Here is a 26,885-nt window from a genome sequence, read left to right as displayed (position 1 = left end):
TTATTATTATTATTATTATTATTATTATTATTATTATTATTATTATTTAAAATATCAAACAAGTGTGTCGCGATGCCCTCATAGATGTTCCGTAAAGTGCATCGTCAGTACAAAAAGTTTGAGAACCACTGGGTTAGACTACTATTGCATCCAGGTCTACAATTGTTTTTAAGGCTACATCAATCATTACTTTACAGTAAGTATAGTTTTATTATGGGAGTGTACAAATGTTTTATTATGAACATGTCAAGCTATTAAAATTGGGTAGGTCCAGAGCGGGTGAACACCCGTGAATGTGCGCCCGTACAGACAAAACACAAGTATGTATTATTTAAAGAGAGTTACGAAGACTTTTTTTTTTTTTTTTTTTTTTTTTTTGTTAGGAGGAAGGGATTGCGAATCCGCCGGATCGTTCTCTCAGTAGGTGCATACTTGATTCAAAGCAAACTGTTGGACAAACTGTACTTGGTGATAAAAGCTTGAATGAAAAAACATATTTATCCCGGAAATATTTAATTTTCTTTTCTTTCACATATAATAAAGTGAACGCACCTTGACAAATTCATCCACAAAGCGTGAGGCAGACGATTACATAACGATAATGGAGTTAACAGAAGGAAAAACAAGAGAGTTGAATATTACTATGAAGTATTCCTACTTTCCTATCGTTGACTTCCTGCAATTCAAGTCGTTGGATTGCCATTGGATGAGTTTAGAGAAAATAAAGAAAAATATTCTGATAGGGCAATGACAGAATCAAGGATAAATCCATTTGTCAATAGACATTTTATTTTAACTGAATTTTAATCAATCAGCCGTTTATAAATGCTAGTGGTAACGTTTAGTTTGCGCTAAGAGAATGCCAAAGTTTGGGTATTGCTCATATTATTGTTTGTCAAGTTCAAAGTTTCCATTTTTCTTTCTTACGTATGCCATAATTCTACCTGTCAATTTTTATTTTCCTTCTTCCTTCCTTTCTTTTTTTCTTTCCTTTTTCGAAAAGAGGAAAGAATGCTTTACTGTCATTGTCTAAAAAGTATTGAGTCTTTGAAGATCAAAATTGAGAAGACATTTATTATTTGAAAATAAAATTTTGAAGCCACATATGCACCATTTTGTTCTATGACCTTTGAAAATTTTCCGGGTATATCATAATCCAGTTGCTATAAAACTTCTGTGATTTCTGGTCAAAAAATTGTAACAGTTTTCACAGGGTTCTTTAGGAAATAACTTAACATCATTCAGGATATTGTTCAGAGACCGAAACAATTAATAGTCTGACGATGCCAGGTATGGGTTGTACGGAGGATGCATTAAAACCTCCCAGCCAAGTTCTCATAATTTCTTATGGGTCGTTAAAGATGTATGCGGTCTGGTGTTGTCAGCGTGGTATACGACATCCTTCAGACGACGAGTTACAACCTTTTTCTTAATAAAAGATACTAGATGCGCTTACACTAGTCGTCGACAGTACAGGTCCGAATCTATCGTTCTATCCGACGGCAGCAGTTCGAGATGCACAGTGATTTTCCAATTGCACCAAGCGCATATCATAATCTTCTAGAACGCTAGTGTGGATATTCTTTTCACTTTCACCCTGACCTTTTTCGTACATTGTTGTAGATTATCCACTTTACATTACTCGTGAGCAACCGCTTCAGAAATGATAGCTCAAGGTCTTACGTTTCAACAGAGATTTGCAAATAGAAATTCCTTGGAGTAAGTGTTTCTAAATCAGATCATATGCCCCCCCCCCCCAAAGGCCCAGCGTCTTTTTGTAGCCATTTTCTCCAAATGGCTTAACCTGTTTGGTTATGAATGTTAGGTCATTGACGATATTATGACTGCTTACATGCCGATCTTGTTCGACCTTTGTTAGAATATCATCCACTTTTGCTGTGATTGGTCGCCCACTTCAAGGAGTATCTTGAAAATCGAAATTTCCAGTACGAAAGTAACTGAACCATTTTTTGGCCGTTGCTTTTGATAACGTATATTGGTCCAGAAAGAGCACCATTTTTTTTCACAGCCTTGCGCAACATTTACGTCTTTATTGAAATAAAGTTGTAAACTGTAGCTTTGTTCTGTGGAAATTTCACTCATTTTCACGGCGCAATACCTTATGTTAGATTTTAAAAATTCCAATACTTTTTGCGGATCTACTCGCTTCAACTAAACTCTGAAATTTGGGACACTAACGTCATCTTCTGCGCAAAAGACTCAATACTTTTTAGACTATCTAATATTATGAGGGAAACAAAGGCGCTTGGATATGAGTTGTTTATCTTTCCTAATGCAAGGTTTTGATTGGTGCTTTTTTAAAGTACCAAAGTTAGTTCTTATTTGAAACGTCGAACTACAGCCAAACATGATGTTACTTGATTGAAATGTCGGAAAATAGTCCGACAAGATTGACCCACAGTCCAAGAACTAGGTTCAATGGCCAAAGTAAAGCACACTGGCCGCGTAAACGATGAACAGTTCCAAGAGAAGAAATTACTTTCGTAATGGTCGGTGATGGCACCCCCATAACGTACTGGAGTTAACGGTCAGAAAGAAATGTGTATGCCCGAAGGACACCCGAACCTGCCTGCTGGATACTGTTTCAATAAGTACAAACCTCAAACGAAGAACGAGGGTGTGTGAGCGTTGCAAGATTAATCAATCAAGGAACCCAAGTGCAGTCACGCACACCTTTGGCTTGATCTTTTCAGCTCCACCGGACATTCACAAGTCACGTTCTTCCTCTGACTCCCAGGTTTCATACCCGGGAGGGGGAGACATAACGTTTTGATTGGCTTTTCGAATTACAAAGGAAAAGATTTGAATATTCGAATGATTATTAAAATAATTCTAACAGCTCTAATTTCGGCAAATGTTTAAACTGAAAAATTAAAATAATTTTGTTTTCTCTGTTTGTTCCAGATTCCAACGCTCAGGACAGACTTCCTCCCAGTATTTGGAGTCTTTTCAAAACGGAGTCATGTATCGATCCACCGTTCACTTGTCCTCATCCTCGTATCAACTTCTACCTCTATACTAGGTACGATACACAATATTTTTTTCTTTTCATAGTTTATTGCTGATTTATTGATGTTGGTACTGTGTGAGCTCTGAAACAATTTGTAGGCCTACGCTCTGTAAAGAAGAAGCCAGGATTTAGCAACTGGAAGATTCTTTGCCTTGTGTTATTTGAGACAGTTGAGAATTCAGACTTTTCACCTGAGGGAGGATAGGAAACCTTTGAAAGCGGAGAAGATTTTTTTGGTAGTTATTCTAGTTTCTTGACTAGAGAATGGAAGGGTCAAGTACTACGTGTTTCATTTGCTTCCGGTGGGTTCTAAAGAACATGGAACATACAGTGGTTATGTCTTCTGTTCACCTAGTTATATATGTTTATATTACAATGAAAAAGAAAAGAGTCGTAATTTTTCGCTGAAATTCCAAAACAAGAAATTTTAAAGAATTATATACCAAACGTAAGGAAGTTATGGAAATGTTTTGCTTGAAAACAAATGTGAATCATAGTGTGATCTACGCTTTTCTTCTTTAGTATCCATATTAGTTGGAGCCGAAAATGCAAGTTTTCAAATCTTGCAGTTTCGTTCTAGCCGGAAATAACGAAATTGTGTGACTTACCCATTGAAATGTTGAAATCTTACCCGAGAATGCAAATAATTTCATTCTTCCGAGAGGGGAAATTTTCTCCCGAGCTCCTCCTGAATTCGTACATAATTGGAATGAGTAAACACTTTTTCTTCATATGTATATACAATTCAATTTGCGTGGTAATTTGCACACATTACAATATGCGAATGTGTTCTCAGATAAAGCCAATTCATTATGACACCTTTTGTGCACGTTGTCGCAGATTTGATTACAGATGGAGGTCACAGTGCATAACCACGAGGATATTGGGATTCTCTATATCCAAAAGATTAAATAAAATGTCCTACGTTTATCTTCATGTGGAGAAAAAAAGTACAACTTTTAATCTTTTGAAATTGTCATTTCTTATATAGGGTATAGGGGGCTCGAGTACACACCTAACATTCTATGCCCTCTAAAAAAAAAAAAAAAAAAAAAAAAATGAGGAAATTATTTGTCATAGGTAAATTTCCTCTTCCTGTCCTGAATGTGTAACTATCAAATTCACGACGAACTGGTATATCAAAACTAACAAATCACTGTGCTCTTATGTCTTATTTTTTCCTCCTCAAGAATGAATAAAATTCGCATCCTAGATCGGTTGGTGACCAAAAAATGAAGACATTAATTAATGTATTAACTCGGGCTGCAAACAATTTCTATTTACGTAAGGTATTAAATAAAATTACTATCACAACAGTCTTCGTGTGTTTATACTTCTAGCATATGTTACAGCTTTTAAAAGAACTGGAAGGATGAGTACGTATGTTCATAGATACTGATTGTGTTGTACTGTTAACAGAAGTAACGTTAGTTAAATATGCAAATGGTTTGGTAAATTCAATGCATTCACTTTATTACTGAATAATACTTCAGAAATATATGTTAGATACTTTGTTGCATAGTCTTGCAAATTAATACACTGCCATAATGTCCTTAGCTATTTGACTACATTCAAGTAATTAATTAGAAGGAACAGACAAATATTTTATTTTTCAAAAAAACCTGTGTTCTGTAACTTTTTCATTCTTCGTTTTATTAGCAACGTCGCACACAGTTGAAAAACATGCATATACAAGTCGTTTCCATACTGACCAACGCAGACATTTTCCCCTGAACCGACAGATGACGTATAAACATGGCGGTCATTGTTTTAAACGCACGAGTAACAGACATAAGTTCAATCGCAAATTTCAACCAGTTAGAATTAACGCATGACCAAAAGAAAGTGCTTCCCATAATCAGCTAGCTCTAAAGTATTTTATAGCACAATAAAAGAAAAAAAAATCAGTGGAAATGTTCACTATGCGGACAGTGGATAAAAATACGTGATAATTTGAAATGTGTAAAATTGTTTTCTTTTTTTTCTACTGCATTTTTCTTCGCATATCGATTTTATACATAACAATGCATATTTTATTTATTTATTAATTATTTATTTATTTGTCTTTTATTTATCTCATTAATGTATGTTATTTCTTGGCTTTACTCAGATTCAACCATAATAAGAAAGTAAAATAAATTGCCTATCATATAGTACAATATTCAACACAACGTATAGCATTGCTTTAAGTCTTCGTCTGATTCGCATTCTCGTCTGTCTGTAGAAACCGATACAAAACATATATATTTGAAATCTACATAACTAAATGCTGAATGAAAGGCTAACTGAGTCAAGAATATATAATTGTACACTCTAATTAAATGAAAGAGATTCGAATAAACGACACTACACTTCAAATCTAAATATATCAATGTACACGTCAATGCTCCATTCACATGTATAGGGGAAGGCGGTGGCTCACCTCTGGCCCCTGATTTGATCCCAAGCATGCGAAACTGTGGTTGACAACATAGTGCCCGTGCGTTTCCTCGAGGTTCTCCCGTTTCCTCCCACATTATCATTCCACCAATTCTTCCATAATCGTTTACTCTTATTATTCATCGTATTCTTTAGTTTAAAATGTATAATCGTGGGATGTAAACCCAGAAATTTTCATTAACTTTGTTTTCTTAGATTTTACACATAAAAGCGTTACAAAACTGTTTTAAAAAATATTCTGAGAAATAACTTTAAAAGTAAACCAAATTAAAATATTAATTCTAAACTATTTTACCTGTATTTATATAATTATTATGCAGTATTTTGGATAACAGTAAAATAGTAACATCAAGAAAACAAATCACATTATTCACTATAGAAAATGTGTGTGTGTGTGTGTTTGTCTGCTTACGTGATTTTATCCTTCCCTTGTCACGTATCTAGAGGCTATATATGTAATATTCAGTGCATATATAATAATTATGAAAGCGACCGTGTGTTTTATGTAGGTCGCCTTGGATTGAAGGTCTCGAAAATTTAGTTTTTTTTTCTTAATTTACAGATCAAAATTTTTCTAAATACTTTGTACCACAATAGTGTTGCTTCAGCTTATATTTTGGTTATTTATTTTACATTTTTATTAATACTCGTAACTTTGTTATAAGGAGTGCGATTTAAGTTAAGGTTGCTGACAGAAAGCACGAATAAAACGAAAGCCACTCGTTCGATCTCAACGAAAGTTTCACCCTTTGCTTGTCATAGTATCTCACGAGTGTATGCTAAGTGTGAGCGCGTAAACATAAACGGGAAGCGAATGACAGCCGAACAGGGCAAGGCTGTCTGCGAGCGGCTTATCCAATTCTATGAGAACAAGTGCACATGTGGTTTTGCGGCTGCTTTAAACCATTTTAAGTGTGAATATCCTTATAGTACAGTGCATAGAATGTTTAAAAATTATGTGGAGACTGGTGAAGCATCACGAAAGAAGAAATCTGGTTGCTCAATTTCAAAATGTAGACACAAAGTGAGAAGTTCGATTAGACGAGAACTCTTGAAGAACCCTAACTTGTCAAATCGCTTTTTAGGACAAAAATATCAAATTTCCGAATTCAGTGTAAGGAAGATCAGGAAAGAATACGGATTCAAAGTTAAAACATGTAAAAGTGCGCCATTTTATACAGACGAACAAAAGAAGCGCGCTAAGATCAACTGCCGCAATCTCTCCGACAAGAAGTTCGCGAACAAGATTGTGATCATGGATGATGAAACTTACTGTTACCAAAACTTAGCGTTCACGCCTGTTTCCAAGTATGTATGGTACATTGGTAAACGTCAAGTTAATCCTAGCAAGTTCGTGAAACCTAAAGACAGGTATGCGAAAAAGTTTTTGACCTGGCAAGCGATCTCGCCAAACGGTAAAATTTCATCTGCTCTTGTTCGAAGTAGGACAATCAACGGTGACCAGTATTTAGAGTACATTGAAAAGGTTTTGTTTCTATGGATACAAAAAGAGTTCACCGGACATGACATTGTGTTTTAGCTCGATATGGCATCCCCGCATTATGTGAAAAAAGTGCGAGACGCGCTTGCTGATGCTGGTATTGGGTTTGTCGGTAAAAACGAGAACGCGCCAGAACTTCCTCAGGCTAGAAACATTGAGGAGTTTTGGGCTCCAGTTAAACAGAAAATGGGTAAAAAGCTTACTTTCATCAAGGATGTGAAAGATATGCAAAACAAAGTGTCGCAAGTATCAAAACAAGTGGCAAGAAGTAGTGGACAAGCGCTTTTCCGGATGTTCCGGTTCTAGCTTCGAGAAGTCGGCCGCAAGGGTGTTTACAACGTCAAATAGTAAACTACTTCTTTTTCAGATATCATTAGTTTATCATATTAAAATGTGTTGTGATTTCTCGGGAAATAAAAAAGTTATTACAAAAATTCAAAGTTCCCTTAACTTAAATCGCACTCCTTAGTACATAGAACAAAGGTTGTCAACTCGTCTGCCATAGTCTACTAGTCGATCGGAAAGTTGTCAGAGGTAGCCTGCGATGGTCTGTGTAATACTATCTCTATGTTAAATCATTGTCATTATTTAATGATTCGTGAAATGAAAGCAAGGATAGGAATGGCGAAAGAAGCCTTTAGGAGGAAGAAAATACTATTTGTCGGATCTTGAATAAACATTTGAGAAAAGAACTCATAAAGTGTTTCGTGTGGGATATTGTGCTGTATGGGTCAGAAACATGGACATTACTCAAAAATGATGTAAAACAACTGGAAGCTTTCGAAAGGTGGGCGTGGAGAAGAGTAGAGAGAATTAGCTGGATCGAGGGAAAGCGAATGAGAAGATGTTATAAGGAAGAAAAGAACAATTTTAGATATTATTAAAAAGAGGAAGAGAAATTGGTTGGGACATTGGCTAATAAGGAGATGCATTATAAGAACGTTTTAGAGGGTATGGTGGCAGGAAAGAGAGGGAGAAATAGACTACACTTAATGGATGATATCAAAACAGAGAAATCGTCCGTGAAGACGAAGAGGTTAACGGAAGACCGTGGAGGATGGAATCTTCTCAGCTGCAGCAAGTGACCCCAATAATGGCAGAATACCTATGATGATGATTCTAGAGGGCTAGAGGAACGGGTAAATAGATCGCCAGTTATTTCTGAAATGAAAACTATCCCTCAAACCTAGAAAAGATGGCCGCCCGTAACATAGAATATTGTTAATTGAATGACTTATATTTACGTCTTTTGGCAACGAAGCTATAGTTTATCTTAGTACAAGATCTGCCGTTTAATGTGGTATTTGAACCACTGCAGTTCGATGCTTTACCATCTGGAATAAAACTTGGAACATCTTTCACCAGCGGAAAGGGTATGAGACCACCGAGGAGTGGGTAATTGGTTAATTTAGAGTTAAGTATTCCTTTCAGCACCTTGGTTGTATGAGACTTGGACCTACAGTTTAAAGTGATTTCCTACCGTCCGTAATGAGTTCAAATCTGTCACCGGGAATCGAACTCAGGGTCCCATGCACCAAAAGGCTCGCGCTAGCCTTTAGAATATGGCTTAGGGCTTCCAGTAAGTATAATGTGGGAGGAAACGGGAGAACCCCGAGAAAACCCACGATCACGGTGTTTGTCCACCACAAAGTTCACACGGCGCGAGCTGGGATCGAACCAGGGACCCCAAGCACCAGAGGTGAACACTCTACCACTGAGCCAACGCGCCCCCTAATTTATTTGTAGTTTGCAGTAAGAAACTGTAATATGAAAAGATTCCCTGAAGCTTCCAATACAGCTCAGAGAGCGATACTGGCCTGTGACGTCACGCCGAAACCCCTGTTTGTTTCTGTGACGTATGCAACTCATTTTTCCATTGCTTGAAGCGTTGTATCTCCGTAACAAAGAAATGTTTTTTTCCGAGATTTTTGGTATGTGGTATATTAAAGAACAATTCTACACGATGGTGTCTTTAAATTACAACCTTTGGTCAAAAAGGAAATGTCCATTGCAAAAAGTCTCTAAGTTTTATGTGCCACGGTTATGCCGGTTAGGCTAAAGGAGACGGTGATTATAAGAAATGAATGAAATTGTGGAATGAAGAAAGTGAGAGGAAACGGGAGAACCCCGAGAAAACCCACGAGCACGATGTCCACCACAAAATCCACACGGCGCGAGCTGGGATTGAACCAGGGACCCCAAGCACCGGAAGTGAACGCTCTACCACTGAGCGACCGCGCCCCCGAAATGTCCATTGTAGCTGTCACAGAGAAATGCACCGGAGGAAAGAAAAAAGTTGTACCTATAATCGCTGGCATACCTGAAGTCGTTTTTAAAAACTCTCAATTTTGAATTGAAATTAATTTTATTTCATTTATTTTCCACATATTTAATTAATGCAAAGAGCATTGTTGCATTATATCCACTGACGGATCCATGAGGAGGGCGGTAGGTGCAATGCCCTTATGAAACACTATCATTTTATAGGCCTATATATAAAATATTGCAGTACTTTATTCTGATTTGATGTAAAATTCCATATTTCGAGCCTACATGTATCGTTCAGAGAGCGATTCTCGCCCTTTAAAACCATTCTTCTGAATCCACTAGCGATTATATTATAGAGTCAACTTTGGAAAAAAAATATATAAAGTCTCAAATTCCTAAAAGGGGACGTTTTTCAGCTCAGGAGACTGCTCTTTAGCTAGTCATGTTGTATTAAAAACTATTTTCCCAAGAAAAACATAAGCAGGAAGTTCTTATTTTACTGAAATCATTAATGTAAGTAATGGCAGCGATTCTTTTTTGCTCAAGGTAAAATTTCCATGTTGAGACTAGGAAGGAGCAGGACTTAGAAGTTAGAAGGAGACAACACTATACAAGGAAAATTATAATTTCAAACTAAAGGATGGGTTAGAACACATATTCTCAAGTCGGTGGTTTATAATATCATAGTTTCCAGCTTACATACAAAAGAACTGACAAAAGAAACAGGATAAACTCTGAATCAACCAATAAAACAGTGGTGCTAAATAGACAAAAATATGGGTAGTTTCGTAGATACACTACTCGTGAATACATGACAACTGTTGCCTACGAAACTAGGAATGTATCTAGACGGTCTCGTCTCGTTTCACAATTAGCGATTCGATCTCGGTCTAGTCTCAAGTCAAAAAACGACGTCTCGTCTCGATCAATAGATGCTTGTCTCGGTCCCAAAAAAACAGATCTCGATCTCGTCTCTATACTCTCGAAACAAATTGAATGGAAATAAAAATATATAATTAGTATCATCGTACAACCTGTCATTTTCTCTTTTTTTAATTTTTCACTTCATTTCTGATGGAAAATTACTATAGGCCGCGTAACCACTTCGTAGCTAAGTGGCTAACGCTCGTTCCTTCTACGCATGTGTTTGCGTATTCAATCCTCAGTGGGTGTACCAAGCCACGAATAAAACTCAAATAGTTATTTAGATCTCAGTGAAAGCAATATATTTTGTCTCATATACTCTCAATACTCGCTAAACAAACTCTAATTAATTAACTCACATACTATAATAAATTTCCCTTCTGTTGGATCAATGTTATACAATCCCACATAATAGATAACACAAAAGTTAGTAGCAAGATTGTACTTAGTTTAACCGAAATTCAAATTTTGAGATTTCTCATTTGTTATCCGTTACACTCCTCTTTGAATTTGTATATCACAGAAAATCACACTCATTATCATAACAAATATTGGTGGATTACTACTACAGTATGTTTTTATTTCAAATGGATGAAATTCTGTTTTACTTATCAGATCTCTGAGTTTTTTTGACACTTTATAACACAGGTGTCCTGTAAATTTATTGTCCGAATAAATACAGAATTCATCTTTGCTATGCATGGCCTCAGGTTGGATCCCAAACGGGCTAGATTCAAACTTAGCGCAATTTCTTATTTCATTGAAATGTAAAGAACTATTATTATTATTATTATTATTATTATTATTATTATTATTATTATTATTATTATTATTATTATTATTATTATTATTATTTAAATTATTCCTGAACTTTTCTGAAGGTATTTTGTTTGGTTAAAAATTATATTTTAAAATGGAAAACAGTACTTGTAGGCTAATATGGATATAGGCTTTCCTCGAAGTACGAGTATATTGTAAAACTTTATGTAATTTCGTCTCATATAAGGAAGAGGTAGAGCAGTTAATAAAAAGAGTGTCCGGAATCGACTCCCACTACCAATTTTTATTATAAAAATCCACTATATAAGAGTATTTGTACAAAATATTATACAATTTGTTCTCTATTTTAAAGGGTAAGTAAAAGGTAGTCTTTGACCGTAAGGTCGCAGACAGGATCTCCAACAGAGCCCCGAAGCAGGCAAAGTGGAGTGGAATTAGGTTCCCAAAGCTCCGAAGCAAGCAGTGGGAAGGTTAGATGGCCAACAGAGCCCCGAAGCAGGCAAAGTGGCTGAGGTTTGGATTCCCAGACAGAGCCCCGAAGCAGGCAAAGCCAGGAGAAAGGATAGGCGTAGTCCCGTAGCAGACTAGAGGCCCTGGGATAGGTTACTCCTAAAGTCCCGAAGCAGACAGTAGGAGGGTCACCAGAAAACTGGTACTGAGCTGGATTCTTCTGCCCAATTTATAGCGTCCCTTGGGTGGCGGTGGCGCTTCTGCTTCGATTTCGTCTTCTGCTCCGTAGGAGGGGCTAAACGTCGTCTGCAGGTGATAGCAGGTCCCTCTGGTGGAAGATCCTCTTGCCGAACCATGTGGTGTTGTTTGTAAACATTGAAGCGTGGAACTGCTTGTTTACGACATCACATAGGATATTACAATATGGAAAGCAACTGACTCTGCAGTGCATCGCCTGTATGTTAATTATAAATACTGGAATAGGATTAGGAGTTAAATTTTTCGGGCTTTCGGCATCTATGGTCATGTTGGCTCATCACGTATAAGGGATTACGCCTCTTGGCGATCACAGTATCCGAGAAAACAGAAGGAGAAAAGGACTTGGGAAGGAAGAAAGCGGCCTAGAACCTGAGTGTTAGGTACCATCTCGGCATTTACCTGGTGTGAATAAGCTCTAAAACACTGTTTGCGATCTAACACTTGTTGATCTAGGGTAGCCCTACTCAGGCCCGTAGCCAGCCCAAAAATGTAGGATGGGGGCGGCTGAAGTTAGAAGGGTCGATCCAACCATATTATAGTTCATCACCATATTATAGTTCATTTGCAAGCCTACCGTGAAAATTTTAGGGGGGGGGCAGCAAAAATTTAGGGGGGCCCTAGACCCCCTACTTACTTAGTTTAGGAATTAAAATATCTTAAATTTTGAGTTGGAGACTAGATAATTTTTACTAAGTTCAAACGTCACCATGAGAAAGCATTTTATAATATTGGCTCTTCTTTTCACACGCACAAACAAGTTGAAACTTCAGAGGAGTTTTTACTTTCTCTCTTCTTGTGTTTCTTCTTTAATTCAACTTTTTGTTACCAGGTGGTAGCATAATAGAATAATAGAACACTACTAAAAAGCAATAACTCCAAAGACTTTAGAGCAGTTCGAGAAAGATTATTGAGTATCCACTTTTAGTCCTGGACCCATAGTATACCCCCGTAAAAAAATCGAGGTCCAGAGAATTTGGTTTTTGATTTGTGTTCTGGGATCATTATTGAACTAATTTAGCTTGGGTAGACATTTCTAATCCGGGCCGATTAGGTTCTGACCGTCATTTAAACCCTTTCGATACTGTGCGCTTTTTGATGTTTTCGTTGACGAAGTTATGCAGGTGCTGCAGCTTCCCTAATTATCCTATTGGCACTTTCTATGGTGCGTTGTGTTGGCCAAAGACAAGGTTTTCAGATGTTGGTATATTTGTTTCAATCTATCTAATAAGAGGGAAATTATAGAGGGAAAATGGGATTTTTTTTTAAAATTTTCACTTAAATCCGGGAATTAAAATTTCTCATGGCTGGAAACACTGCCACTAGATAGATGCAACTCATCTTAAAATAAACTTTGGTACACCACTAATATCTCTAAGAAATATCATGTCGATATTTAACAAACTAAGCATGTAATTAAAAAAACATATCATTCTATCTTTTAAAAAATCGCCATTTTCTGGACGTCATTTTTAAGAATGGCGAATATATTTTAATGATGACTTAATATTTCGTGAATCATGAGATCTACATTCAACATTCTTGTGTCAAAACGTAGATTATGAAGATCAAATATCCTTATAAACAGAAAATAACCTATCAGAGCAACCTTTTAGTCATTTTACAAAATAGGAATACTATATAGGAAACTATAATAAAGGATGTTATATTTTTGGTTTGTTTGAGTTATGCCATAGTGGTTAAAGGAGACGTGGACCTATTGATTATAGACGAATCCAAACCACTTTTTAGTTCAACTGTACCCCCGGGAATCGAACCCGGGACTATACACTCAAGGCATGCGTGCTAGCAACTAAATTAACTGTAGGTCTAACGGAAAGTTATGATGGAGACTATAATAAATAACGAATAGACATGTATTGAAATAAACTAAACGAACGAGCCATATATCAAACTCGACTGGACTCGAAACTCGACGCAAAAAAAAAAAAAAAAACTGAATCGGCTCGGAATTCGACTCGAGGATATTACCCTTGACTTGATTCGAAACTCGACTTGAATTCGAGTTGAGTCGAATTTTAGCTTGACTCGTGCTCATCCCTATGCGTTAGAAAAAATGGTTGCTTATAATTATTCTGTTAAACTAATTATATAATAATAACAATGTTGTTACGTAAAATTAAAAATAAAGAATATAGAAAAACATTACACTACTCTATAATCAACGGGACTGTATGGTAAGCAAACTGATCTGAAAGAAGTCCAATATTACATATCATCAGCAAACTATTGTCTAGTAATAAAGTAGGTCTGCTCATCAAAACAGTTTATTCATATTAACCCCTTACTGTAAATCGTTAATTATGGCACCCTAGTTGTTGATAAATATTTTCCGCCGGGAAACTTCAGACACTTTACTTTTAAATTCTGTCCACCATCAATCTCAGCTCTTAAGAAAAAAGTATTCTTTCAAATGTTCGAACAGTAAAATATTTTCGTTCTCCATCTTTATAAAAGCAACACCAATTAAAGTAAAATAGACCACCGGTATCATTGCACTCCTAGTTCACTCACTGAATGCATTGATTTCAAGCTGTCAAAATCTACGACAAAATCTTCCAGGTGCTTGCAATCAGTACACGTGATTTCCCAAAGGCTGTCCTCATCTTCAAAAAACAGCAAGTGGCACTACAAATTTATCTGTTTCTCTGTGACTGTCGGTCACTGACATACGTAGTTCATGCTCGATTGTTTCATTCTGAGAAATTCACTTACAGGAAAGAAACATTTGTTTCCGAAAAATTATATACATATATTGTAGTTACTCATCCGAAATGTAACGCGAAAAAAGAAACGCAAACTAGATACGTTACTTAAAAATTTGTAACGCGTTACCGTTACAGTTACTTTGGAAAAATGTAACGCGTTACTAGGAAACGTTACTTAAAAAGTAACGCGTTACAAGTAACGCGTTACTTGCGTTACGTTACTTCCCAACACTGATGAACGCTTGGTTTTATTGTGTTCCTTATCTCAGTAGTGTTCTGCTATTGTTAGAAAAATCGAGGTCCAGAGAATTTGGTTTTTGATTTGTGTTCTGGGATCATTATTGAACTAATTTAGCTTGGGTAGACATTTCTAATCCGGGCCGATTAGGTTCTGACCGTCATTTTAACCCTTTCGATACTGTGCGCTTTTTGATGTTTTCGTTGACGAAGTTATGCAGGTGCTGCAGCTTCCCTAATTATCATATTGGCACTTTCTATGGTGCGTTGTGTTGGCCCAAGACAAGGTTTTCAGATGCTGGTATATTTGTTTCAATCTATCTAATAAGAGGGAAATTATAGAGGGAAAATGGGATTTTTTTTCAAAATTTTCACTTAAATCCGGGAATTAAAATTTCTCATGGCTGGAAACACTGCCACTAGATAGATGCAACTCATCTTAAAATAAACTTTGGTACACCACTAATATCTCTAAGAAATATCATGTCGATATTTAACAAACTAAGCATGTAATTAAAAAAACATATCATTCTATCTTTTAAAAAATCGCCATTTTCTGGACGTCATTTTTAAGAATGGCGAATATATTTTAATGATGACTTAATATTTCGTGAATCATGAGATCTACATTCAACATTCTTGTGTCAAAACGTAGATTATGAAGATCAAATATCCTTATAAACAGAAAATAACCTATCAGAGCAACCTTTTAGTCATTTTACAAAATAGGAATACTATATAGGAAACTATAATAAAGGATGTTATATTTTTGGTTTGTTTGAGTTATGCCATAGTGGTTAAAGGAGACGTGGACCTATTGATTATAGACGAATCCAAACCACTTTTTAGTTCAACTGTACCCCCGGGAATCGAACCCGGGACTATACACTCAAGGCATGCGTGCTAGCAACTAAATTAACTGTAGGTCTAACGGAAAGTTATGATGGAGACTATAATAAATAACGAATAGACATGTATTGAAATAAACTAAATATAAATAGGTTTCAATCCTTTTATTGTGATCAGCAAAGAATGTCTAAGATCATGAATAGAAGTAATTAACACAAGTAGATAAAATACATAAGTTTGCCTATGGGTACACAAGTTTACAAATTCAAATTATAAAGAATACTCATTATAAGTAATGAATACATGTATATAAATTTGTTTGATTTACATTTGTATGAAATACGTGACAATTTTCTTAAGCTATATTAATTCAATAATGATGCAAAATTGCAAATCAAAAATGAAATTTTGTAAAATACGATTTCTTTTTACAGGCGTATATCGTGAAGCTCGATTTAATTATGTCCATTTGCAATTACGCATTTTTACAGTCACTTGCATTACATTTCCAGCATGACGAACATTTCAGAAGAGCGTATCGGCAGGAGCAATTTTCATAGCGCAGGTTTTGCAGTTACATGTTCACTGAGTAGAGGCTTTAAAAAATTAATAGGTTTAAGAACACCATCAACGTTTTCCCATCGAAACTCACAGAGGTCTTTTGGAACATACGAACGATTCAAAACATTTACACATCTTCTGAGTAAATAAAATGCTCTTTTAATGTGTCCATGCACGGACGATGACGTTGGTGGAAGGTCACTTAGTGGGACTGATCTCTTGAACTCATTGTAGGAAAGTTCATCAAAAGTGCGAACATCACACTTTGTTTTCCACACTTTCATAAGATACTTATCGACGTCTTTGAAGTCACAGTCGTCGTCAATCTCAGCAAATTCTTTTAGAAACTTCACTGGTTCAGTGGCTAAAGCTCCCCGCTTAGTTCCAATTTTGCTCATAATGTCATCACCTGTAAGAATATGGGCCTTGATGAGAACATTGTAAATCTCTGAGTTGAGTCTATGGTACAAAATATGAAGAGGGATTAAGCGTCTCTTTTACACCTGTTCCATAACATATCCATAATTCTTCCAATCCTTGACTTATAAGAAGTGCAACAAAATGAAGTAACAGAATAATCACATCTGTGTTATTCGATAGAACAATTATTCACTTCAAACCTTTTCGAACTGCCCACTCTACATGTGGAATGAACGAAGCTCAGCTTCCTCCATTTTGTATTTCAGTTCTTCTACAATATGGCCTGCACCGTTTGAATATATTTGTGCCGGCATCAATTCCTTATTAACAATCATTCCACTAGCAATAATTGGAAATTCTGAGTTTGCTAAAACATCAGTAATATTTCCCCGCATTAGCATCTCCAGATTAAGCTTGTTTGATGTAGGTGACCATAATTTATCATGTTGCAAAGACAGAGGTGTAGAATTTGTTATACATGCAAGTTCGATTCATCCAGTTGTAGACATTCGCCTCATTTTCTCATACTCTTTGAGCGAAAGTTCAAGATAACTGCCAAATATGATATGCAGTTCTTGCAGAGTACATACTGATTTTGATATTTGTAGAACTCTCTGAATAACCTCTCCAAACTTTTTCATGGATGACAGCTTGACCGTTCGCAATTGGGACATATAATCCACAATAACAGCAGTGTTTAGTGCAGGAGCCTTTTCGAAATAAAAATCGCCAGATGAAAGATATTTTTCTAATTTTTTAAAGAGTGTGTGTTTTACTGGTTTTGTCGCAGCATCTCCATCAAATAACGCATTTGTTGGAAGAAGGTCGTGAGACATAATGTTCTTGATAGATTTCCCACTTTCTTTTGCCAGATCTATCTCTATGTTGACTTGGGAAAGAATTTTATTTGAGATCACCAGTGGAGCTTTTCTGGTTGCTGGTTCTGTTACACTGTTCCGATTAAAGCGTGGAAGGTTAGCTTTATTGATTACGTCAAAAAACGATTTTATTTTCAATACAAACTTCTCCTGCTTCAGCTGTGTATATAATTCTGGCCCATGTGAAAAGATATCTAATAGACGTGCCTTTACATCGTTATTCACATGTTTTGTGACAAACTTATGCATCCTCTCAGGCTCAACCATTTCAAACGGATTTCGTCATCGCTGCATAAAATGAACAAGGCTCTCAACATTTCTATTGAAACGTTCTCCTCTCTTTCCCATTAGCTCATGATGAGGAACAGTTTCACGGTGGTCTATTAATTTAGAATTAGTCACCTCTTTGAAAACGTTACAAATAGAAAGTACTTCGTGGTAAACTAGTTGCCATTGAGCAACATAGTCACTTTTAGGTGTTTGACCGACAACTCCCTTGAAAATTTTCTGAACTCTGAATGGTTTGTTCTAATTTCATATCAGGAGCTACAGCATTGAATCGTCCTTCTTTGTCTTTGATCACGAAGTGTCCTTGAACAAGTTTGTTGTGAAGATACTTGTTTTCTACTTCTAGTTTTTTTATTCTTTCCAAATATCAGAAGCCATATCTCACATAGTTTATACAATCGAACTCACGAAACACAGGAATGAGTGACTCCACAGTTTTTTCTGCAGCTCCCAGTCTCCTTTTCTATCAGCATGTACTAGGTCCTTCACTAGACCGATTAAAATTACATTTCCCCAGTTCTTGCAAAGCTCTGACTTATCTTCGCACTCTTTGATAAACTCTTCAAACTTGGCTCTTAAGGTTTGTGATATTGAACGAAGTGTAGTCAATGTTGCCTGGCTTTTCATTATGTCCTTCAAATGAAGTGCGTCCTGTGCCTTGCACGCTTCTTCCATAACATCTGCGAAATCTAATTTGTTATTCTTCTTCCAAAAGGTCATCCAACGCAATGTTTCTATAGCCTCAGAGATGGTGAGCATACCCTGTAACGATCGAACATGAGTTCCGCTCAATACAGATTGCACAGTTTTGGCTCCAAAGATGTTAATCTCAATGAGTTCATCTTCTATGCCACATCCTGTTAGATAACTTCCTACACACCGCAGTACAACTTTTGTCATGTGAAAAATGCCCATCATTGGATAAAGTTCACTAAATTCTTCTGGATTGCTCATACAGATCTCAGCGACAATACGGAAGACACCTTTGTCACAGAATATTGGGAGGATTGGTTGATCTTCAAGCTGAGCACGCACATTTTGGAAATTTTTTATAGCTGTTGCGTAGTTTGTGACAGGAGATGATATTACTGGTAAAAAGCCAACCTTTTTCATTAAGACGGTACTCTGGGAGATTAGAGCATGAATTCCAGCCCATGGAGGAACTGCCTTGTGCTGATCTTTCAGTCCACACTGAATAAGAGTAATAACAAATTCAGTTTCCATGGTTTTACAGATTGCAGTATCGGGCACTACATGATGCATATCCTCAGCCACTTGGAAACTTTCTGGTAAATCGGGACGTGTTTTGGCTTGTAGTAGTTTTGCACACACTGACAAGGCAGCTGTGTTATAAGTTTACTACTTCGTTTCTGTATATTTAATGCTGACACTGATTGTTACCCTGCATCTAACTCATTGGCACGGTCTTGAAAAAGCACCATTGCCGTATTATGTGTGCCATATGTGCCGGACAAAGAAGAGCTGTCTTCAGAGTCAACATTATCAAAGGCTGCAATTGTAAATGATTTGTTAGTAAAGTGACTGGGGAGTGGTCTTGGCCAGAGATATGAAAGACATTCACAACCTACGTCTGACACAAGAATGTTCAATGTAGGTCTCATGATTCACGAAATATTAAGTCATCATTAAAATATATTCGCCATTCTTAAAAATGACGTCCAGAAAATGGCAATTTTTTAAAAGATAGAATGATATGTTTTTTAAACTATATGCTTAGTTTGTTAGATATCGACATGATATTTCTTAGAGATATTAATGGTGTGCCAAAGTTTATTTTAAGATGAGTTGCATCTATCTAGTGGCAGTGTTTCCAGCCATGAGAAATTTTAATTCCCGGATTTAAGTGAAAATTTTGAAAAAAAATCCCATTTTCCCTCTATAATTTCCCTCTTATTAGATAGATTGAAACAAATATACCAGCATCTGAAAACCTTGTCTTTGGCCAACACAACGCACCATAGAAAGTGCCAATATGATAATTAGGGAAGCTGCAGCACCTGCATAACTTCGTCAACGAAAACATCAAAAAGCGCACAGTATCGAAAGGGTTAAAATGACGGTCAGAACCTAATCGGCCCGGATTAGAAATGTCTACCCAAGCTAAATTAATTCAATAATGATCCCAGAACACGAATCAAAAATCAAATTCTCTGGACCTCGATTTTTTTACGGGGGTATACTATGGGTCCTGGACTACTTTGTTAAACGTAATGAAATATCGTTTAAAACTGAATCAGTTTTGTACACGAGACTCGCGAAACTTAATCGTCTCGAATACGAGGCAAAAATTGCCATGTTTCTAGTTTCTTCTAGAATTTAAAAATGTAATTCTCGTCGAGACGTTTTCGAGACGAAACGGGAAATTTATCGTCTTGTAGCAACACCATACGCGACGACTATTGTTGCAATGCCAATTATTTTCTAGTTCTTTCTCCTGCCTCGTTTCCTCCACTCCTTTGCTCTAAGCCTATGCATTTCTCTCAGTCGTTGCTTCAAGCGTAAAAGCTATCCTCAACATAATTCATAAGCCAATCGGAAATTACTGGGTTGGAATGTAATATCTATTAAGATTCCTACGTTATGTAAAAACCTGTTTTCAGTAATGAATGAATGGAATTTTCTGTTTAGGTTGTATTTTGGAACGTAATATAATTATTTCCAGAACGATTATGGAGTATTAGACATTCAATAGTAAATGTTCTGTATAATCTGTCAGTATCTCTAAACTGCCCAGGTAAATTTAAATTCTATATTTTAAAACATAGCTGTTACTTCTCTCCCAGCAACCCCTTTCTTCACATTTTTTTCTTTTTCTTTTTTTGTAAAGAAAATCTCATGTTCTATGGATTTCAAATTACATATTTTATAACACATGCCCATTTTCCCCCAAACCTTCGAATACGAAATTAACAGAGAGAACGAAGGTGAGATTAAATTTAAAAAAAAAAAAAAAAAATACAAGACTTCAAACGATTTACGCTTTTGTTGTGGTCTTCATATGAAACAATATTTTTATTGTCTGGTCACAAATGTAGCCCTTAATTGTTCCCTGTCTTAATGAAAGTTAAATGGACTCTAACTTACACAAAAGAATATTCAAATGGACTCAACCCTTCGCTTGGTTATACGGGATTTAAGCTTTTATATATATACGCTTTTCTTGGATTGCTTATTCAGATCCCACTGAGAAATGAACCAGAGAGCCGCGCAGCAAAGATGCGTATGATATAAAAGCATTCGATTCGGCTCTACAACTAACAACAGGGGTGCCCACAAAGGGGGGCTATGACGCAAACTGCGTCTTGAAATATTTGGGGGGGGTTAAAAACCTATATAAATATGTTTGAGGGGATGTAAAAATTAATCGAAAATATTTTTTTTCATGGAAGAACACCTACGGATAGACAATTGAGGGGTGTGTGTCATGGACATGAGGGTGGGTGGGCACCCCTGACAAACAATAATACTTTTTTCGAATTAAAAATAAAAATGAAATAAAATCGAACGATTACGCCCCTTTAGGCTAAGGGAGTTGTGCGATTCAGGCAAGTGAATGATGATGGAAGAATTGGTGGAACGAAAATGTGGGAGGAAATGGAAGTAACCCAAGAAAACCCACGGATATGATGTTATTTACCAAAAACTTAAGTGGCGGGGGATAGAACCAGGGACTCCTCCCATCAGATGTAAGAAATCTACCACTGAGTAATCATGTTCCTTTTCTTCGAATTAACAAACTATGATTGTTTGGAACTTACTGAATGAAAACGATGAAGAATAAATTTAGCAACAGCTCCAATATGAAATGTTCTTTTCGTTCTTTGAACAGGTGAAAGGAGCAGGTGCTTCTGTCCTACGGAGCGAGCACCACAATACCAGCTTCCACTTTCACTATGACATATATTGAATAAGCATAGATAAAAAGAAATTGCCAAAATATTATTCAACAATCATGTTTAAATCTATCCTATTATTGAAATTTAAGAGAATTAAACGAAGTTTTACATTTCCCCAGTTACATCCTTCACGTTAACTATATAAATCAGGAGAATAGCAAATTAAAATAATTTATGAGAGGATTGACAAGTATAAGAAATCGAGGAAATACAGATACCACGTTATGTAAAGGTAACCAAGAAAATTCTGTCGCCTTTTCACCCACTACCTTCGAACATCGATATGTCTCCTAAAACGTAGCTGGAAGATCAAAAATAAACACCTTCAGAATCGACAACCTTCTGCCAACGTTCTGGAGGGCCATGGATTCCAATGCGCTAGAACTTGGTGGGCCGTGAAGAGAAGAAGATATCAAGTGCATTTTGTACCTCTATTAGTAACTTGAACTGGCGTCCTCGAAGGAATTGAACAAGGAATGGAACAGGTGACAGTCGGATGGTACAATGTCCGGGGAGTATGGTGGATGCAATAGTGTTTCCCATCCAAGGCGTAGAATAGTGTCCCGGGTCATTCTAGCCACGTGGACCCCTTTCCGATTCAGAATTGCTGGCTACAGAGTTTTGAGTTTTTCTTGAACATAGCTCAACTACTGACAGTACACAGTTGCATTGATGCTCTGATCAGCTGGTAGCAGTTCCCGATGCACGATGCCGCGAGCAGTCCACCAAACACAACGGAGGACTTTCTTCTAGTGCAGTGCTGGTTTTGGCTGTTTTGGAACCGGTTCATGGGGTGCTAACCAATGATGACGGCGTCGTCGAGCCTCGTACAGGACCCACTTCTCATCACATGTTAACAATCTGTCCAGAAATGCCTCCTTCCTCAGACGAGACAGCAAAGAAACACAGGTGTCTACTTAAAGTGCTTCCCAAGTTGATGGAGGTGCTGCCGAATGCTTTCTCCACTCACAGTGAATTGTAGTCAGTTCCTCACATGTCTGGTCCTTAAACTTGTAAAACCACCGCTACGCTGTCCGCGTAGTCATGACACCCTCACCAAAGGTGTGGCATATCTCTCGCCCCGTTGCAGTGGCGTTTGATCCCACTTTGAACTCGTACAGCATACACCTCTTACGACGCTGGCGCTCTGTGGAAGTCCCATGTTCACTCTGACCTTACACAAGTTCACGGTGTAACTGAACTGCCACAACCAGACAGCATGTTGGATATACCCTCACCAACAACTGACCTTCGCCTTATCTCCATTAGCATTCAATTCACGATGTGAAGGCCAATTGAACACAGACCTTCACAAAAGCGACAAAACTGTCTTGGTTACCTTTATGTTATAACTTGCAAACCCGATGATATAACAAAGATTCCATCCCACGAATCTGCACCAGACAGGTGAATGTTTACTGGACTGAACATCTAGACATACAGTACATGTAACTAAGGTATGTTCCGGAAACATTGTATTTTGCGTTTTATCTCGACATGAATAGTACTTACGTTCCGTAACATCATTAGGGTCGACAGGACAGTACGTCTCGTCATCAATCACCGAGATTTTCAATGACGCTGAATCCATTTTTTTAAAAAGCAATTCTGCGACAGTTTCTTTGTGCACATATCTTTTGTTCTTCCATATACTTTGGAGACACTTTTACTTTATACATTTTGAAGCCCAATTTCTTTTTTTTTGATTATGTCTATGCTAGTAGGCAGTAACATCAATTTTCAGGCTAATTCACGGACAGACACACCGTGACACACAATTCTTCAAAAGTTCCAATTCAACTTCTTTCACTACTTGTTGGTTCATCATCTGCGCCAAACGACATGATGGCTTCTTGCATTCGGCACTGCCAGTTTCTTCAAACCTTCGTAGAATACGATAAGTAGTATTTCGGCCAAGCTGTCCACTGATGAAATGGCTATACGTCACTTTCCGATCTCTGTTACACACATTTTGAAAGAAATGACAGATTCTTTCTGTGTCCTTCTGCCCACTTCGCTTACCCATTCCCACACCTTAAGCACTACACAAACACGACTTCACACTCTGCAAACGAGATTTAATCTACCATCTATTTGCACACCCAAACAGGTTTCACTTCGCTTTAACATGTGTCATGCGCTGAATCCAATCAGATTACCTTCCAGATGCGTACATTCCCAGCTGCTTACATATCAAAATCCTTCCCAGATGCGTAAAAGTGCCATGGGCGATGACATGACATATTTTGATATTGATAAGAGTTTTCCCACTTCTGTACATGTTTAATAATTGATACTGTTTCTGTGCATTTTTAATAAAGCTTGTGCAGAGGAGGATATGGAATTGCATGCTCAAGGAAATACGAAAAGACTCATACATGCTTTCCATACTGTTGTAAGTTCTTTTTTTTTTTTTTTCGACTCAACTCTTCACGCTGAATTCAAATTCGACCAATGTATCCCCGAAATATGTGTGATATGAATTCACAAATCACATCAAAGGGATACACAAGTCGGCTTTTATGAAGAGTCTTCGTCGAACTAATATCTGGATCAGGAGCGGTCTGGCATCTCTGGGGGCCCTCGGCTGCAGGAAGCTAGAGGTGCCCCTTTAAAAAATGTCCACTTGCGTATGTTACTAAATTCCATTATTATTGACCCATTTAAGTAAAGTTACCTACCGCATTTTTTATAGGGGCTTTATTTTAATAGCAAACCTTTACAGTAGGCTTACATGTTCTAATTACATAAATTCTACCATAATATTTAAAAACAAATTTTCAATACCTTGATCAATGATATAAGGTAAGTAACCATTAAATACTACCAGGAATACTTTATACTTTTCATACTTTATTACATGAAACTTACAATACATAGGTTACTTCAAAATAGTGATTTTGAATAGGCGTATAAAAATCTACATTAAAAATCCTATAAAATCAAAGAAATATATACAAATTGTGTACGTATTGTACTTAGATTCACTCATAAAAAGAAAATTTCAAACTATCAACCTGTAAAATTATGTTCGAATATCTAACACTGTATTCTGTTGATGAAGAAGAATATTGGCATGTAATGAATACATTTACTAACAGAAAAGAAGTCTCCTTCTTCCTAGACCAGGTCTATAGGCCTTACGTCTAAATGGTTCTTTAAACTAATAACTTTTCCCTAGGTTTCTCACTCGTTATTGCTGCTTCGTCTATAATCAAATTTTTATCTAAATTTCCAAACAAGTCTCGTTCTACATTTATAAAAAGTAACTTAGACCCATAGACATTTATAAAAAGGTACTCATAGCGCTGACACCTTTCTGAATCCCAAGAGTTCATGCACAATGGTTTCCACTGAGTCTACAGAGATGTGCGTGATGTCTGCTAACTGTTGCACCGTGATTCGTCTGTCTGCTATAATCGTATCATGCACAGCATCAATGTTTTCTGGGATGCATGCTGTTGTTGGAGGACCAGCACCAGGGGCCAGTTGACCACTTTCCCTACCGCAACGGAAGTCGCGGCACCAGTTCTTTACCACCTAATAGGAAGGAGCCCCATCACCCAATACACTGATCATGTCCTCATGAATCTTCTTTGGGCTTAACCCCTTTTTCTGGAGGTACTTGATGACAGCTCGTTGTTCGGTTTTCTCCATTTTTCAAGCCAGGTGTCATCTCTCACACCTGAAACGACAGAAAAGAATATTAATATATCATGGTTCTGAAATTTAGCATATAGGCATTTAAGACATTAGGCTACAATATCCCCCATCATCCATCCCAGCTCAAGTATTTTAAATATGTTGGAGATAATAATTATTGGACCTTCCTCGTAGATAGCGAAAATGGTTTTCTGTAATCAATACATCGCCTCAAGGGTATATATATAGGCTGTTTGGAAACAACACCGACAAAACTTGAGAGGTGGTTCCTGACACCAAGATAAGACAAAAAGTATAGACCAACCTGGTTGCACAAATGCTTCCTTTCGGAGTTATAGGCTGGCGAAAAAATGAGAAAATGAATTTTAAAGGTCTATAGCTCCAAAACTATGGAACCTACCTTAGTCGGGTCAAGATTTCACTTAGGAACTAATATGTGCCGTATCCAAAAAATCATGTTTCAGAATCCTACGGTACTCACGCAACAATTTTTATAGAGATAGTTTGGCTAAGGGCATATAATTTGAAGTACTCACCAACTACCTCTGTAAAAACTGTTTCAGAAATACCGAAGGATTCTAAAACATGGATATTTGAATAGGGCACATACTAGTTCTTAAGTGAAGTCTTGACACGACTACGGCAGGTTCCATAGTATTGGAGCTATGGACCTTTAAATTTCATTTATTCGTGTTTTCGGCAACCTATAACTCCGAAAGGAAGCATTTTTGCACGCAGGTTGGTCTATACTTTTGTCTTATTTTGGTGTCAGGAATCACCTCTCAAACGTTGTCGGTGTTGTTTTGAAACATCCTATATATATATACAGTAGAGCGTCGATTATCCGAACGACTGCTTAACCGAACTGTATACTCGCTCGCACCTGTTACTCTCCCACCCTACCGTCCATCATCTCCCTCACTCCCAAACCAAGTTTCCCACAGTAGTCGCCGCACTGAGCCACCGCTGGTGGAACATTGCTTCTAATGGGGCCTTCATAAGGCGCTGCTGACCGGCCAAGCCGCCAGTCGCTGTGTTTCAACAATCAGCACACTTCTGTCGGTTTGGCACTGGCTGTAGAAGTACAGTCCAGTACAGTGCAGTACAGTACAGTACAGTACAGTTCGATTATCCGAACAAACCAGTTTTCCGAACACCCATGTCCCCGAATTACTTCGGATAATCGACGCTCTACTGTATATATATATATATATATATATATATATATATATATATATATATATATATATATATATATATATATATATATATATATATATATAATCACAAACAGCAACTCGAAACAGCGAATGATTGAATTTACTACAACTTCCGGTTTCAATACTGGTGTCCATAGACCAAAATCTGTAAGAAGCATCAAGAAGCAGGTTTGTTTGTTTTTTTTTTTTTTTAATGCATCCAATGTCCAAATAATAGGTTCTGTCTCCTTCTTTATTCCTTTGTTCAAACTGGAAGTGGTTGAAATTAAGGATTTTTAGTTTCTACCCTTATCGACACAGGACAAAACTAATTCAGAGGTAGTGAGTAATGACTTTTCGATATGGATTTAGCATTCGAGGAATAGGTTCTATCTTGGATCGTATTAATCTATTGCAAACAGTAATTATAGATATACAGTACTACTTCAAGTTTCCAATCGTATCAACCAGCTAGGTTCTTGCCTCAGATTACCCC

The 26,885-nt window shown here is 37.0% G+C and overlaps 1 protein-coding gene across 1 annotated transcript in view; it reads left to right on the top strand.

Annotated features, from left to right (window-relative positions):
* The window catches only part of LOC145686006 (inactive pancreatic lipase-related protein 1-like), a 133,070-nt gene that overhangs the window by 59,683 nt on the left and 46,502 nt on the right, over positions 1-26,885 (top strand). The window contains exon 2 of the mRNA XM_081758841.1: positions 2,926-3,043. Within this exon, the coding sequence (XP_081614967.1) occupies positions 2,926-3,043 (118 nt within the window). The remainder of the gene's footprint in view (positions 1-2,925; positions 3,044-26,885) is intronic.

This window comes from Thermobia domestica, chromosome 5, assembly GCF_964235325.1.
Source record: "Thermobia domestica chromosome 5, izTheDome1.hap1.1, whole genome shotgun sequence".
In the NCBI taxonomy this organism is placed as follows: Eukaryota; Metazoa; Arthropoda; class Insecta; order Zygentoma; family Lepismatidae; genus Thermobia; species Thermobia domestica.
The sequence above is the reverse complement of the archived record's forward strand: the minus strand, read 5'-3'. Positions and strand labels throughout refer to the sequence as shown.